The 15018-nt window shown below is 35.0% G+C and overlaps 2 protein-coding genes across 2 annotated transcripts; both read left to right on the plus strand.

Moving 5' to 3' along the window:
* LOC147291321 (uncharacterized) lies at nt 1-860 on the plus strand. Its single transcript, XM_086235920.1, has 2 exons — nt 1-344; nt 614-860. The coding sequence occupies exons 1-2, from the start codon at nt 1-3 to the stop codon at nt 858-860; spliced, it is 591 nt and encodes a 196-aa protein (XP_086092046.1).
* A 1104-nt stretch (nt 861-1964) lies between these two features.
* On the plus strand, nt 1965-12925 carry LOC147291322 (Sodium Bile acid symporter family). Its single transcript, XM_086236804.1, has 14 exons — nt 1965-2257; nt 2485-2590; nt 2694-2801; nt 2896-2963; nt 3858-3936; nt 4848-4906; nt 5024-5092; nt 5262-5375; nt 7099-7120; nt 8109-8176; nt 10666-10751; nt 11532-11661; nt 11981-12082; nt 12159-12925. Exons 1-14 carry the CDS (start codon nt 2090-2092, stop codon nt 12231-12233), a joined length of 1254 nt encoding a protein of 417 aa, XP_086092930.1. The 5' UTR covers nt 1965-2089; the 3' UTR covers nt 12234-12925.
* The last annotated feature ends 2093 nt before the right edge of the window (nt 12926-15018 follow it).

Below are 15018 nucleotides of genomic sequence, written 5' to 3' on the forward strand. Positions count from 1 at the left end.
ATGGATACTTACATCTATAGTGATCCATGGATCCCACGACCCTCATCATTTAGATTGTTTTTTGTCCCACGACTTCCTCTTGATGCTTCAGTTGCTACTTTGATTTCGACGGATGGAGTTTGGCATGAGCAATTTATTCGCACCATTTTCTTGCATGATGATGCCGATGCAATCCTTTCTATTCCTGTTGCTGCTCAACCTGTTTCGGACAGGTGGATTTGGGGTTATACTCCACACGGTGCTTACACGGTTAGTAGTGGCTACAAGCTTGGTCAAAAGTTAAAAGGTTTGAAGGGAAACATGGATTGTTCTTCTGATCCTTCTGTTCAGCCACTCTTTTGGAGGTGGTTATGGGCTGCAAAGCTTCTAGGAAAAATAAAGGTTTTTGTATGGCGTGTTGCCCGTAATGCGATTCCATGTATGTCATAGTTGTTGGCTCGCAAAGTTACATCTCATGCTTGGTGTCCGAGATGTAGGGCAGTACATAATCACTTTTTCATGCTCTTTGGGATTGTAAATCGGCAAAAAAGTATTGGCGTTTGCTTCCTTTTTTTCATATCTTTCAACACGAGGTTGTGGCTTCTATTTGGGAGTTATTTGATGTTGCTTGCAGGCTGCTTTCTAGAATTGAGGTTGAGCAGTTTTGTTTTGTTCTTTGGCGGATTTGGTCGAACAAAAATGCAAAAGTTCATGAGGATAAGTCTTGCAATATGGCTTCCTCAATTGATCAGGTGCTTCAGATGCATGATGAGTTTGTATGTGCGCAACAAGTTGCTCCGAATCCCACCACTCGGCATTCTTGTGACTCTTGGGTTCCTCCTCCTAAGGGGGAATTAAAGCTTAATGTTGATGGTGCTTAAAATCCTGTGACGAGAGTGGGTGGTGCTATTGTCCGTAATTAGGCAGGGGAGGTTGTGGTGGCTATGGCCCTTCCTCTTGGCAACATCACTTATCCACAGCAGGCATAAGCTATTTGTCACGGGTTAGATCTTGTTATGGAGGTTGGTTATGTTTCTCTTAATCTTGAGTCAGATGCTAGCGGGATTATTTCTCGCCTTTCGATGATTGATATTGATTTAGCTCTTGATGGCCATCTTTTGGATGAAGCGAAGGGATTATGCATTTGTTTTCAAACTCTAAATGTATGTATGTGCCTAGATCTTGTAATAGAGCAGCTCATTTACTTGCTTAACATGCATTACATTGTGGCACCATGGCTTCTTGGGGGAGTGATCCACCTTCTTGGCTCCTCTCTCAATTAGCTAGTGATATTGTAATTCCTTCTTAATGCTTCAATATGATGAAATCTTTAAATAAATAAAAAATCTGCAAAATCGATTTCAATGCAATTAGCTACAAATTTTAGTGCGAAATAGAGCTAAATATCGATCTACAAAATTGGAAATAAAAAATCATTAAAAAAAAATCAAAATAAAAAAAGAAATAGAAATTAATCATAACTTGAAAGCCAAACATACCTTAAAACTCAACGATTAATGAAGAACAAGATCGAATCATGAAATCAAAGAAGATCTATGTGCGAAATTACCAAAGAGAAATTGAGAAAAGAGAAGAAAATCGATGTTTGAAATCAAATAAAATCATTGTGCGAAATCTCCGAAGATAAATAAAGAAGAAATAAGAAAATTGCAATAAGCTTGAAAACCCCTAGTTCTGGAAAGCACATGAGTTTGAAAGCTATGTGAATGTGCGTGGCAAGCGGATTAGGTGACCAACGTGATTGTTAAAAATTTAACCTTATTATTATATTTTTAAAATAGATGTATTATAGGATAAGGGTAATGCTAGAGTAATTAATTCTTATTTCATTCAAGAGTTGTGATGCTCGGGAAGAGACAAGATGTACAGGTTGCATTTTACGAGAAGGAAACACTTGCTTGAACATATTTCAGCTGAACAACATATCCCTTGTCCTTGACAATAATGCTTGTTGCTATTATAATAGGAGAAACACTTGGTATATAGTATATACAATAATATCATGTACAACGGCCTGGTTGCTTAAAAAGAGTAAACAGGGTGTAGCAGTAGCAAAGCATTACCGTTTAGTGTTCAATTAGTCCTTTTCATGGCGGGAACCATCCAATCCCTAATTCTCACACCTCCACCCACCAAAACGCTGCCGTTTTCTCACCGAATCCCACATTTTCCCTTCAAACACGCCCCATTCCGTTCCAATTTTCATCTTACCCGCTCCATTTCCGGACCCGTCAAAGCCTGCCAACAGCCCGATCAGGTTCTCTTTACTTGTTTGTGCTCCGTTTGGTTACTCAGAAAAAGGAATAGAATTCTAATTTTTCTTGGTGTTGAGTTTTGGACATGGTCATAGTGTAATTGGACTTGGTAGAGGTTGATTTTGATAGTTTGGTTTAGGATTTAGGTAACAAAAATGAAAACTCTCAAATTGTATGTTGTGGTTAATTATGTTGTTTAAACTTTAAAGAAATGTGAATGCTTTTTCAGGTAGATGGTAATGGAGAAAAAATTGATAAGCATTCGGGTTTGGCCAAGGGATCCAATTGGGTTAAACCGTTGTCGAATTTTGTGGCGAACAATTTTCTTCCCTTAGGTAACTTCTATATTTTGGACAGTCTTTATAATGGAAAATCTTTATGTGTTTAGTTGGAAATTTTATTTGTTGATAAATGCTTGTGTAATACTACAACGTGCAGCTCTTGTTGGTGGAGTAGCTTTAGGGATTGCAAATCCGACCCTAGGTTGTCTTGCCGATACATATTCTTTGTCAAAGTTTAGCACATTTGGGATTTTTATCATCTCAGGTTAGAATTTTACAGTGCCTTGGTTCCATTCTGTTTTGATAATTCTTTAGGTAATACCCATCATCGCCTAACTTATTAATATGTAATTGCATAGGGTTGACATTGCACACTGGAGAAATTGTTGCAGCTGCAGAAGCATGGCCTGTAGGAATCTTCGGGCTAGTATGACCTCAATGTCTCATGTCTCTTTCTTTACATGTTGTGTGCACACACATGCATCTATATCTGGTATGTATAGAGGGTGTGTGTTTGTGTGTGTCTAGAGGGTGGGCTATGTTTGGACATACATTATGCATACTAGATTCAGATATGAAAGTCAGATTTAATAACTTTCTTTATTTGGCATCTATTCCATAATATTGGATGGATAAAAGTCTTTATAAAGTAAAGGAACATGCTGTAGTGGACATACTTTTGTTCCTTTATATCCTGGGAAACAATGGAGAACCTCTGGATAGCTTTGTTTTGTTTTGTTTTGTCTTGTTTTTTCTTTTTCTACCCCTGGAAAGGACATGATAGCTTTTATTAATATGTTATTGCATACTGTGGATTTAAAATCTTGCTATGCTTTTTCTTTTACGTAATGAGTACCCACGTGTGGTTAACCTTTCAAATCTTGCTATACTATATTCCAATAATATAGTTTCATGTCTTCATTGTCCTTTCCTACTCTAAATTGCCTGCGGATAATTGAATATCAGGGTTTTCTGATAACAAGGTACCTAGTCATTTATGTCCTCATATCAAAAACAGGAATCAACTTAGACAAGTGAAAAAATGTTGGGGCAAAATCTCATGACCGAAAGCTCGTTTATTTTTGTTTTCTTTCCTAAGTTATGGGATTTAGTTTTTGTTTTCGAACTGATACCTTGTTATTCTTAAACTATGATTTATGGATACCACTTGCATTGACATTTCATTGATGCTGTCCAATATGTTATCAGATTACTAATCCCTTGATCGTTCTTAAACTGCAATTTATGGATATCATTTCTATTGACATTTCATTGATGCTGGCCAATATGTTATCATATTCTTAATCCTCTTCAAATTCAGGTCTCCATTCTATTATTTACTCCATATTTTTCGAGGATAATATTGCAACTGCAGCTCCAACCTCAGGAATTTGTTAGAGGTTTGGCAATTGAATTTATTTTCACTTAGACTTGGTTGGGAAGGCAATTATGTTATTCATATATTGTTGTGAAAAATATTTACGAGGTTTCTATAGTCTATACTGTAGATTCTATACTAGTTTTAGGGTATAAAGGTATCAAATATGTGAACAATTTCATGATTGATTGTCTTGCTTCTTTCTCATTCATTAACATCATACACCTTAAGAACTAAGATAATTCCTTATTTCACTTTTCTTCTGTAATTAGAGAATGGTTACTACGGACTCTTATAGAAAATCATGAATTAGACCATCTTTTGTATCTACTTTCTCAGGTGGAATTATTGTAGACTCTTTGTTAGGTTCTCAAATTCCTGCTTAAGTTTGCTATGTTTTATTCTTCTTTTAGAAGATTGTCTAGAGCTCTTAAGTATTGCCTTAGGAGGACCCTATGGGGAAAACCTGGAGGCGAAGCCCACCAAAATTCAAGGTCTGTCTTTGGTTGAAGCCCCAGCGGCTTCCCTCTTAAAATTGCCTAGCCAAAATAAAAAAAAGAACAAATTGCACTGGAGTTTTTATTAGGTTCCATTTCTTCAACGGAAAAGTTTTCCTGGAATTTTTTTTCTTTGGAAAAGTTTTCTATTGTTTGGTATATTTTAGAATAATACTTTCTAGACCATATTTTTCACGATCCTGTTTTGGCTATGGCGTCAACTCAACATAAAGATTGGAACAGTTTAGGTGCTTGATTATTGGGTTTCGGGTTGCTTGTTTCCACATATTTTTGTGCCCCTGTTTCTGGTTTCTTGTCTCGAAAATACTTAATGTTGTCGTGTAAGTTATTTTGGGATTTACAGAATCATGGTGAATCAGGCATCTAGTATTCTAAAGCTTAGTTGAAAAATCATATGGTAATTTCTCTTGTTCAGGGCTCGCAATATTTTGCTGTATGCCAACTACATTATCAAGTGGAGTGGCGCTTACTCAGGTATGCTAATTCCTTTGCCTTCAATCTTATTTGAACATTTTCTTTTTTACTCTAATCTCTTTGCAGTATGTATTAGGATTGGGGTTTTAACCAAAGGTTTGGAATCTTCAAATGCAGCTTGCTGGGGCCAATTCTGCTCTTGCTCTTGCAATGACTGTGATCTCTAATCTGTTAGGAATTTTGATTGTGAGTTTGAAAGTTTCTATTAGTCTTCTCAATTTTACGTTTGCATTTACATATTTATTTAGTGTCGGATTGTAGTAAAAATTGCATTTGCCTCTGTATGTCTGGCAGCAACAGATTTCATTTCTGGTTGATCTCTGTAAGCATGTGCTAATATCATATCTCCTTTCAGATTCCATTTTCTGTATCAAAATTTGTAGCTGATGGAGTTGGTGTATCTGTTCCAACTAAGCAGCTGTTCAAAAGTCTTGTTCTCACATTGTTGATCCCGCTAATCTTGGGGAAGGTAAAAGCTCATTTCTGCTACTGACAAGTAAATAGCTATCATAGCAGTGTTTCTAACAAAACCAGCTTTTGAATTTATCAACAATTTTACCTTCAATAAGCACATATTTAGTCAATAATTTTTTTTCTTACTTGTTGTGGACATCTTGTAGTCTGTATCTTGAAGTGAGAGTGACATCTGCATTCTAATAGAAATCTATGGATAAAAACCTTGGCACATAGAAATCATAACATTTTGCATAAAATAGTTGTGACTAGTTTTAAATTTAACACAGTTCTTTCTTAACCAGTTTTTCTTGACCATTCCTTCACTGTAAATTTGGTAGATGTAGCCATTTAGATTTCAATTGATTTTATGAAAATATTTCTCGTGGCTTCTCTCTTTCTCTCTGATGGGACCATTTCAAAAAGTTTGTTGAAGGTTGGAGTATCATAATTAAATGAGTAGTACTAGAGGCACCAACTCTTACACCAACTTTAAAAAGCCCAACTGATGTGTTAATTTTTCATTTTGGACCTCATTTATTTACATACTAACATGTCATGTGCCACAATCAGTTGATCAAACTTGGTGAAATAATTTGGTGCCTGTAGTATTATTGTAATGAAATGATCTGAACTAAGTTCCATAAACTACATAGAGTTGAGTTCATCATATTTAACTTGATTTATGATGCAATTTCTCTCTCCCTCTATCTCTCCCCTTCCTTCCCCTTGCATTGGATGCCTGTAGATGCCTGGTGATAGCTGAATCACTGTCCCTGACAAAGAGGATCAATGTCTCTTGCCTCCCGCACAGTCTGGCAGTTTCCATGTCTAGCTGTCTGCCACTTGATATTTCCTATGGTTTTAAAGCTTTTGGGTCTTTATGGTGGGATGGACTGAAAAGAAAAACCACAGTGGAAGCAAGATAATTATTTAACGCTAACGAGGAGCTTTGTCCAAATTTCTGATTAATGGCTTTTGATTCTTTATTCTAGCAAAACCATTGACAATTATGAAAAGGACCAGAATTTTGGTCTAAAAGATTCTGGTCACTAGTCAAAAAGACAATATTTACCTATACAGGGTTTCCATACATGTTTTATGTTCTATAATGTGAGAAACAGTTTCTGCAAACATAAATGTTTTGAAATTCATATATTGAAAATGAAATAAAGGACTCATTTTCTGCTTCCAAATTTCTGAAAATTTGTAAGAAACCAGATGTAACCTTGATGTTTTAATCAGTTGCTTTGATAACTGAGAGTGCCCTTTTGTTTGTCATATAACAGAATATTCAAATAGATAGAAATTACAGTAGACGTGGAATATGACAATTAGCTGCTTCCCTACTTGGTGTAATTACAGACTATATCAGGCCACTACTTGGTGTTGGCCCAAGATAAGTGGGGTTATAGAGGAGAAGATTTTGATGCCATCTTATTTTCCAATATATTTGCTTCAAGTGGCTGCTCTTAAGTAATGAGTATGCAAATGCAATGCAGTTTTCTAATCTATTTTAGTTCCTCTATACTTTGTTGTTAGTTTATAGCATGATTCCCAGCCTTCCCTTAATATTGAAGTCTTATAGCTGCATATGAAGTGATGTTAAATTGTTAATACATTTTCTGATGGTTATTATCGTGAATTTGGTCTTTTGTGATACCGATATCAAAATATTATCTACACTCTCTTTGGTGTTTTATCATCTTCATAGTAACATGTCCCTTTTTCTTCAACAGATTCTTCGAGAATCCTTCAAAGGTGAGTGTTCTACTGTCTTCTTTCTGCTTTGGAAATTTTCTCATACTCTGGCCCCTTTTTATGTAGTTAATATTAAAGCATGGGGACCTGAATGGTATTTTTTATAAAAGTTGCTGATTATTAAGTGCTAAAACCAAAGCTAACAGTGTCATCATAAATAATGTTCTTATAGATACATAGATAAATACATACATTATGTACAGACATCACACCACATGCAAGTGTCCACTCATACGCAAACAATTGATGTCAAATAGTGGCATGGCACCCTGAGATTACCTTTATGCTTAACATACTTTTATAGAATGGTGATTCAATGCTTGGCCTCCACATTTTTAGATTAACAATAAAATCTTTAATTTCTCTGAATGTAAGAGGCCAGAAAATTCTTTTAAAATAATTTAAAGTTCCCCAAACTTTCACTCCTGCAATACTCCTAATATATTTCCTGTGATTCTCAATGTACCCTCTCCTGTCCTACTCTTGAGCAACTACACTCCTACTCATGATTAACCACACATTTTTAAATTTTCAAAAACTTAACTTGATTGTATAAGAAATCTTGCCCACAATCCACTTGTGCAAGAGGCTAGTAGAAAAGTTTAGAATCATTGAAAAACTTAAAATTTTATATTGTCAAGCCTAAGGCCTACATCCACTAGTGAAGAGCAAGGGAAACCTTCAGCATTGAAATTAGGGATATAAAATTTTGATGGCTATCTTGCACACAAACTTTACTAGTGATCTATTTGCTTAGTATAGCCCTAAAGCTAACCCTCATATGGATATAAAAGCAGGTTGGGTTGGATTACCCTCTTATTTCAGGCTTCATCAGGTGTGGAAAACCTATTTTGGTTGAACAAGTAGGATTAATTCTGAAATCTGACGTTCATGCAAAACTTTAAGAAGATGCTCGCTGTTTTAGTCACTTATCTAATGTCTATAAACTCTGTATCTTATGTTAGCCCTCATTAAATGTACATTGCAGGTGTTGCAGATTTTGTTGATCAAAACCGTAAGAATTTTTCGAAGATCAGTGCAATCTTCCTCAGTTTAGTAAGACCAATGCCCTGGTTTAGATTTTTCTATTTATTCTTTAGTTTTGATTACACTGTGACACTATTTAATTGCCTCTTTCACCATGATTTAACATTTGTTAGTTTATGTCTAAGACATTAAAAGATAGTGTCGGTTGTTTGCATGTGTAGCCCATTGGTAATTCTGTGGTTTATGGGTTTCACATATTTTTGGGCATTATTCTCGTGGTTTTATTGAAATCTGTGATTTATAAACTTATGGTATTTACAGATTAATCTTTCTCCTTCCCTGATCCTTTTGTATATTTAGACCAGTTTAAGACAACTGAGATCTTCAGGTATTTGACATCAATTAACTTAAATAAAGAAGATTTGGAATCAGACTCATCCTTTCCCACTTGTTTGTTGCTGGGTCAGGGAACGGCACCCGGAAAGCTGCACCGTGTGCAAATGTTTTAGTGTCAGGTACATACATGATGGAACATAAGAATCTTTGGAATATGAAGTGGCCTTTACATACCAATATATTGATATAGACAGCTATTTTGAGAGGCAACAAAAGGTGGGAATGCAAGTTGAAGGTGCCAAGAAATTGAAGAAAGAACATATGCTAAACTTTTTTACAAAACATAGTTGAGATAAGCAAGTATCATTGTCCTGTTATATGTTGATTATTTTAGTCAAAGTTGACTTGGTTCCAATCCATCTCTTGTTTGAAGATCAACCTTGGCATCTCCTCGATGTGTATATGGGCTTACCTATGGGCAGTCCTTCTGGATCAAAGTCTTTATGGAACCCAGTTGTGGAAAGGATCAAGAGGAGATTAGTGGGTTATATGAGACACTACTAATCTAAAGGTGGCTGGCTCACACTTATTGAAGGTATATTCTCTAACCTTCCAGTCATTTTATTTATCACTTTTGCCTATCATGACCTCGGTGGCTAAGAAGTTAGAACAACTTCAAAGGGATTTCCTCTGGAAAAATGGAGAGGCCTGCTTCAGACTTCATCTGATTGGTTGAGACCTAGTTGTTAGGCCTATTAGGAAGGGGGACTTAGCATTAAACCATTGAAGCCTCATCAAGTTTTTCTTGGAAATGGTTGTGGAGATCTAATTTGGAATGAGGTAAGCTGTGGACAAAACTAATAGGAGGCAAATATGGTAAAGCGGGCTGGAGGTATTCCAGGGAGGTTATCTTTTTCCTTCAGAACAGTGTTTGGAAAGTATCAGGGAAGGTTGGGGTGCCTTTTTCAGACTCATTAGGTTCAAGGTAGGGGATGGTAGCCTGGTTCACTTTCGGTCAGATGTCTGGTGTGGAGATCGGCTGTTAGCATATTTCTTCCCTGCACTTTTCAATTTCGCAATGAACAAACTGCCCATGGTTTGGGACATTCCTTTCCTCAGAAACCTGCATGGTAGGGAAGTAGGTCAGTTAACAGATTTCCTTGAGCTTCTGTATAAGCATTCTCTTTCTCTACTTTTCAAGATGTGCTTAGATGGTCTGTGGGATCCAAAGGGGTGTTTGAAGTTTGTAGTTTCTACAGGAGAGGCTCTCAGGAGTCATTATTCCTGACTGATGGCTGTCTGGTGAACTAAAGGTGGCATTCTTTGATTAGTCTTTGACGTGGTGTAGAATCCTCACTTTTGATAATTGGAGAAAGAGGAGGATCAACTTAGTCAACATACTATATGTGCAAAAACACCATGGAATCAATGGATCACCCTCTGCTTCAATTTCAGGTGGCTTCGGAGTTGTGGTCTTCTTTCCTCAAATTTTTTGTGTTCAGAGTAGATCAGTTCAGGAATTCCTTTGGGCTTTGAGGGGTTTAGAGTTATTAGGGGTTTTGTACTATTGGCTGACCGCTTCCTTGTCTATTTGGTGACCTATATGGAGGAAAAGAAACAGTAGATGTTTCGAGGATACAGAGGTACCAATTGGGGTCCTCAAGCATTCTATTTTGTGCTGTCCTTTTGGATCACTAGGAGCCTTTCTTTTGATTCCCTTGTGGAGTTTTGGAGTAACCTCAGACTGTAATTCTATGGTTTTCATTTTCTGGTCTCCTTTGTACCTAAGTTTTAGTTTTGTTATTCATGGTTTTTTGTGAATGAATTTGACTTGTCAAAAAAAGAATAATGTTCTGGTGCTGTTTATGGTTTCAAAGTCTATTATATTATATTGCATTCTGCTTAATTATTTATGATTTCATACGTAGTTCCTTGTCATGTTTCACTAATTTGTTTATGATGTTTTGACAATACGACGATCATGTTAAAATTAAAAAAATGTAAACTCAGTTGTCACAATGTTCTCATTTCTTCAAAATGAGGAAGTTAAAAACTTGCTTCGAACATTAGTTCAAATTCTTTAGTGTACATATCCTTGCAGAAGTTTAATTTTAATTTTTTTTGCATGTGTCTGGTCTTCAATGAATCTTGTAGGAAATCTTTGTTTCTTTCAGTTGAAAGTACATATATTGTAAACCTTTAATATTATGATGGTTATTCAGGTGCCATGGATTCAAGTTAGCAGGTCAAGGTCACTGCTGTTGATGGTTAAACCTGCAGTTTTTCTTGTGGCTATTGGAATGGGAGTGTACAATCTTCACTCTAATTTTCTTAGTATTTTATTGGTTTCACTAGTTCCATGCTTCAATACAATAGTAGAAATTTTAATATTTTTTTCATCACTCATTATGTTTATTTGTATTTATTCACTTTAAAATTTACAAGTACTATGCATCCAATTCTAGGACTTTATATTTACTTCTAGTCAGTCTAGTTCATTTCATGCAGAATGTTTAAGGAGAGGCATCCCCTTCTCATTTAAAGATATTGAAACTTGGTAATGAATTTTTTGGGACTGCTCATGATGCTTTCATAAACATTCACTAGTCCATAGGATTTAAGATATTCTTTTCTACCTTAATTCTCACTGAATCACACTAGTTGGCACATAGAAGCTTCATTTTAGATTTCCACCAACACTTTCATATGTTCCAACTTTGAAATTAAAGATGTTGATTGTTGGTCCTTTCTAGCAATAATAATTTCCCTACAACAGCAGACATTCCCTGAGAATTTACTTGGCATTGAAAATTGTAGAATTAATTTCGAAACCAAAATGTTACTGTGTGGTCTTCTGATTGCACTTGTGTCCAATATCTTTTTAAATCCCTTGGTGCACTCAACATTTGTAGATTTGTTTGATATTCTTCACCTGAGGGTGTTCTAAAGAGCCACACTTTAATTTTGGGTCAGAAAAGCAAAAGATAATGTAATGTATTTGGATTGCGCAATCACAATATAGGTGTCTTAATAAGTTGATTTGATCAAATACATTGGCTTTATTGACAAGAACTATCTTGTATTGCAGACTTCTGCATCTCATCTTGTTAGCCTTTAATGCTCTTTCTGTAAAGAGCCTCTCAGCTCTCTCTGGTGGTAGTCGATCAATGTTTTCCAAAAAAGAAAATGGCACTGCTGTTCTCCTTGTTGCGAGCCAGGTGAGAGACGTGTGCTCTCAAGCTAATACTTTTTCCATCTATATGACAGATCTATCGTGCAAAAATCTTTGTGCTTCTATTTTCTTTTAAAAATCTTACTTTCTTTGACCACTAATGAACTGTGTTTGCCCTCCAACTCTTGAACTTCCCATCCTTAGTGAAGATGTGACTTGATTCAGACCTCTTGTTGGGAAAGTGACTTTATTATTTAGGATGACTGTGAACTTTTGACTTTGTAAGAAGCAGATGCTTAATAAATATTGTAGGGCTTTTCTTTAATGAATTACTGAGGCTTGATGCATTGGCATGGTTTTGGCAGAAAACTCTACCTGTAATGGTGGCTGTAGTGGAGCAACTAGGTGGAGCACTGGGTGAATCTGGTTTGCTTGTTCTTCCTTGTGTTGCAGCACACTTAAATCAGGTTCTTATATCCATTCATCTGTGTCTCATTTTCTTAATTATTTCTTTTCAACTGACAAAAAATGTTATTAATGCAGATTATATTGGACTCTATTCTTGTTAACTTCTGGCTTCGCAAGGATCTCCCAACCAACAATGCCAAGGTATCTTGATGGCTCATGATAGTTACTGAGTGTGAAATCTTTGCAAAGCTTAATGTGCTTTCTTTGTGCCATGGTTGCAACTTGCAAGTAGATATTTAGCTTATTACTTTAAAAGGTTTAGTTCGATATGATTGTGCAATGAGATTATTCTGTGTCTTTATTTACATGTATTTTGTTGCCTATATAATGTACCCATAAAAAAGAAGAGAGAGAGAGAGAGAGAGAGATTATTTCCTAGATCTTGTGTTTTCAAATCTTACTTGAAAGGTAATTTACCTTAAACGACTATTTTTATGGAAATCTTGGGTTTTATTCAAACAAGTTTCTTAAATCACAAAGGAGATTCATCATCTCTTTCCTACAATGGAATAAATCTATGGCTGTCTCTCAACCCTGTTACTTGTTAAGAGTTATTTCTCCCACAATCAACAATCGAAGTTAGAAGTGTTGGGAACATAATTTAAGATTTTGCTTGTTTTCATAGCAGAAATTTCATTGCCAGAACAACATATCACCTTCTATTGAATGAGTATTGCCTTGGCCGTCACAGCCTTTGTTATGGAAATAATCTCTCTCAAAAAATTTGATGGATCATGATTAAACATATCACCTTCGCATGTTTGTTTTTGGATAGCGTAAAAGTCTATTAAACACTAATTAATCAAAAACCCTATGACTCATATGTTTTGCAGATAACATAAATTGTTAAGCAAATAGTAAATGTTAAAAAATCCCAACACACTTTACCATGATAAAAAAAATTAAAAATTAAAAAAAAAAAACTCAATGTTTGAAATTGTTGAAGCCGGTCCACTTTTAAGTTTTGATCAACTGACCATCCTTAATTCCTTATAATCGATTGGCAAATTTTTGTATCTTTCTTTTTTATTTTCAACTCAAGTAAGCGACACCGTGTAATTGAGTACTAAAAAATTATAATGGGTGTAATTAAGTGCTAAAAAAGTATAATCGGTGTTATTGAGTAATAAAAATTTCTAATAAATGAGCCTTCTGAATTTATTCAAGACGCTCTTCTTGAAGATATATGTTCTTAGTTTTGTGTTAATGAAATTTCGTTTCATTTCAAAAATAGAAAAAGTGTGAATGATCTAACGCTAGCCAATAGTTGTAAAATAATTGATCCACGACTTAAAAGTGGAGTAGGATGATTTTTTTTTTCTTCATATTATCCTATTTTGTCCTTGAAAACTTCGTCTTGTCTATGAAAGATCCTTAAGAAAATCTTTCTATAAATATTATTTCATATCCTATGAATTGATGTATCATATTCTTTAATTGATTAAAAAAGAATTGTATGTAAACATGTTTTAATTAGAGATTGTTCTTCAACAATAACATTTTGAAAGATTATCGCCAAGTCAAACTCACCAAAAAAAAAACACATGATTCCATGAACAATTGCAACACCTTCGCCCTGCAAGCATTTAGAGGATGGCCCACCAAATAAAAAGTTATTTCGATGACTCTTGCTCCCATAGTCCCATGCACGTGCTAGTCTTCAAAATGGTGGCCACAAAAGGTAGATTCATTTGGTCATCACTCCAACCACCGCATTGGCTATTCCACCCACCTTGTTTATTTAAAAATATGCAATATGTATTGTTGAAATTTTGTGTGATTTAAAATTAAAAAATAAATTTAATTTAAATTCCATTTTACAGTTGTTTTTTTTTTGTTTGGCCAATATCCATTTTACGGTCGATAATGATAAATAAATTCACCTAAAAATTTTAATGACAAAGAGATTCACTTTTTGACAGATAAACTCACATTATCCATATTTTAAATAACCTATTTGGTAGGTTAAAACCCTAGTTGAGTTTCTAAGTTTGTAGGTTGACCAATGAGGGGCCAAAATATGACCAGGTAAGCTCGAGAGGAATTGGGGACAAAGTCACAATAGTCTTTCTTAAAATCCAGTTACCTTTAGTCGGCAGAGGTCGAACGCAAGAACTGATTGACATTATGTTATAGGCGCTTACTGAAATGACCTTAATCCTCTAATTATATTGATTATCCAACTTGTTGTTTGACCATTATTTCAATGTTACTCATGTGGTTTTAATTAAGTTTAATTTTTTGTTCAATTTTCTTCTCATTTTGCATCTCATTTCATGTCATGTAGATGTAGTTTGATTAGACAAACAAAGGGCGAATCCAGGATTTCAAAGTGGAGTGGGCTAAACTTAGCTTACGAAATATTTTTGTCCTAAAAAAAAGTTACACCTAGTTAAGTGAGACGTAATGAGTCTTATCTCTCAAAATGTATATCTAAAAAAAAATAAAAAAGCAAAACAACAATTAAACATGCAATGCAAATACTATATAACACTATCTAAGTTTCTTCACTGAATAAAAATCATCAATTATCAATTCATTATCAATACTATTAGAAAATTCTCGTTTAATGTGGATGATCATACAATCAGTAAAAAACTTATCCTTTATCTTGTTTCGAAGTCGATTTTTAATAAACATCATAGATGAATATACTCGTTCTGTCATTGATGTAGAACATGAAAAGTCAACACCAGACGAATCAATCTACTAATCAAGTAGTAGTCTTCTGCCAACCATGTTTCCACTAATTTAATAGATATATAGTTTAGAAAAAAAAAAAAAACAAACAAAGACTATAGAGATATAAACCCAAAAATTCATATAATACCTTATTAGAGACTTGGAGTTGGAACTATGTGTGGTGGGGACTAGGAGATGAGAGAGATTTATGTGTTGCTCTCATTTGCATAGGTAAGAAGTTTTGGGGATTGGG

This window comes from Dryas octopetala, chromosome 3 (assembly GCF_963921425.1).
Source record: "Dryas octopetala chromosome 3, drDryOcto1.1, whole genome shotgun sequence".
Lineage (NCBI taxonomy): Eukaryota > Viridiplantae > Streptophyta > Magnoliopsida > Rosales > Rosaceae > Dryas > Dryas octopetala.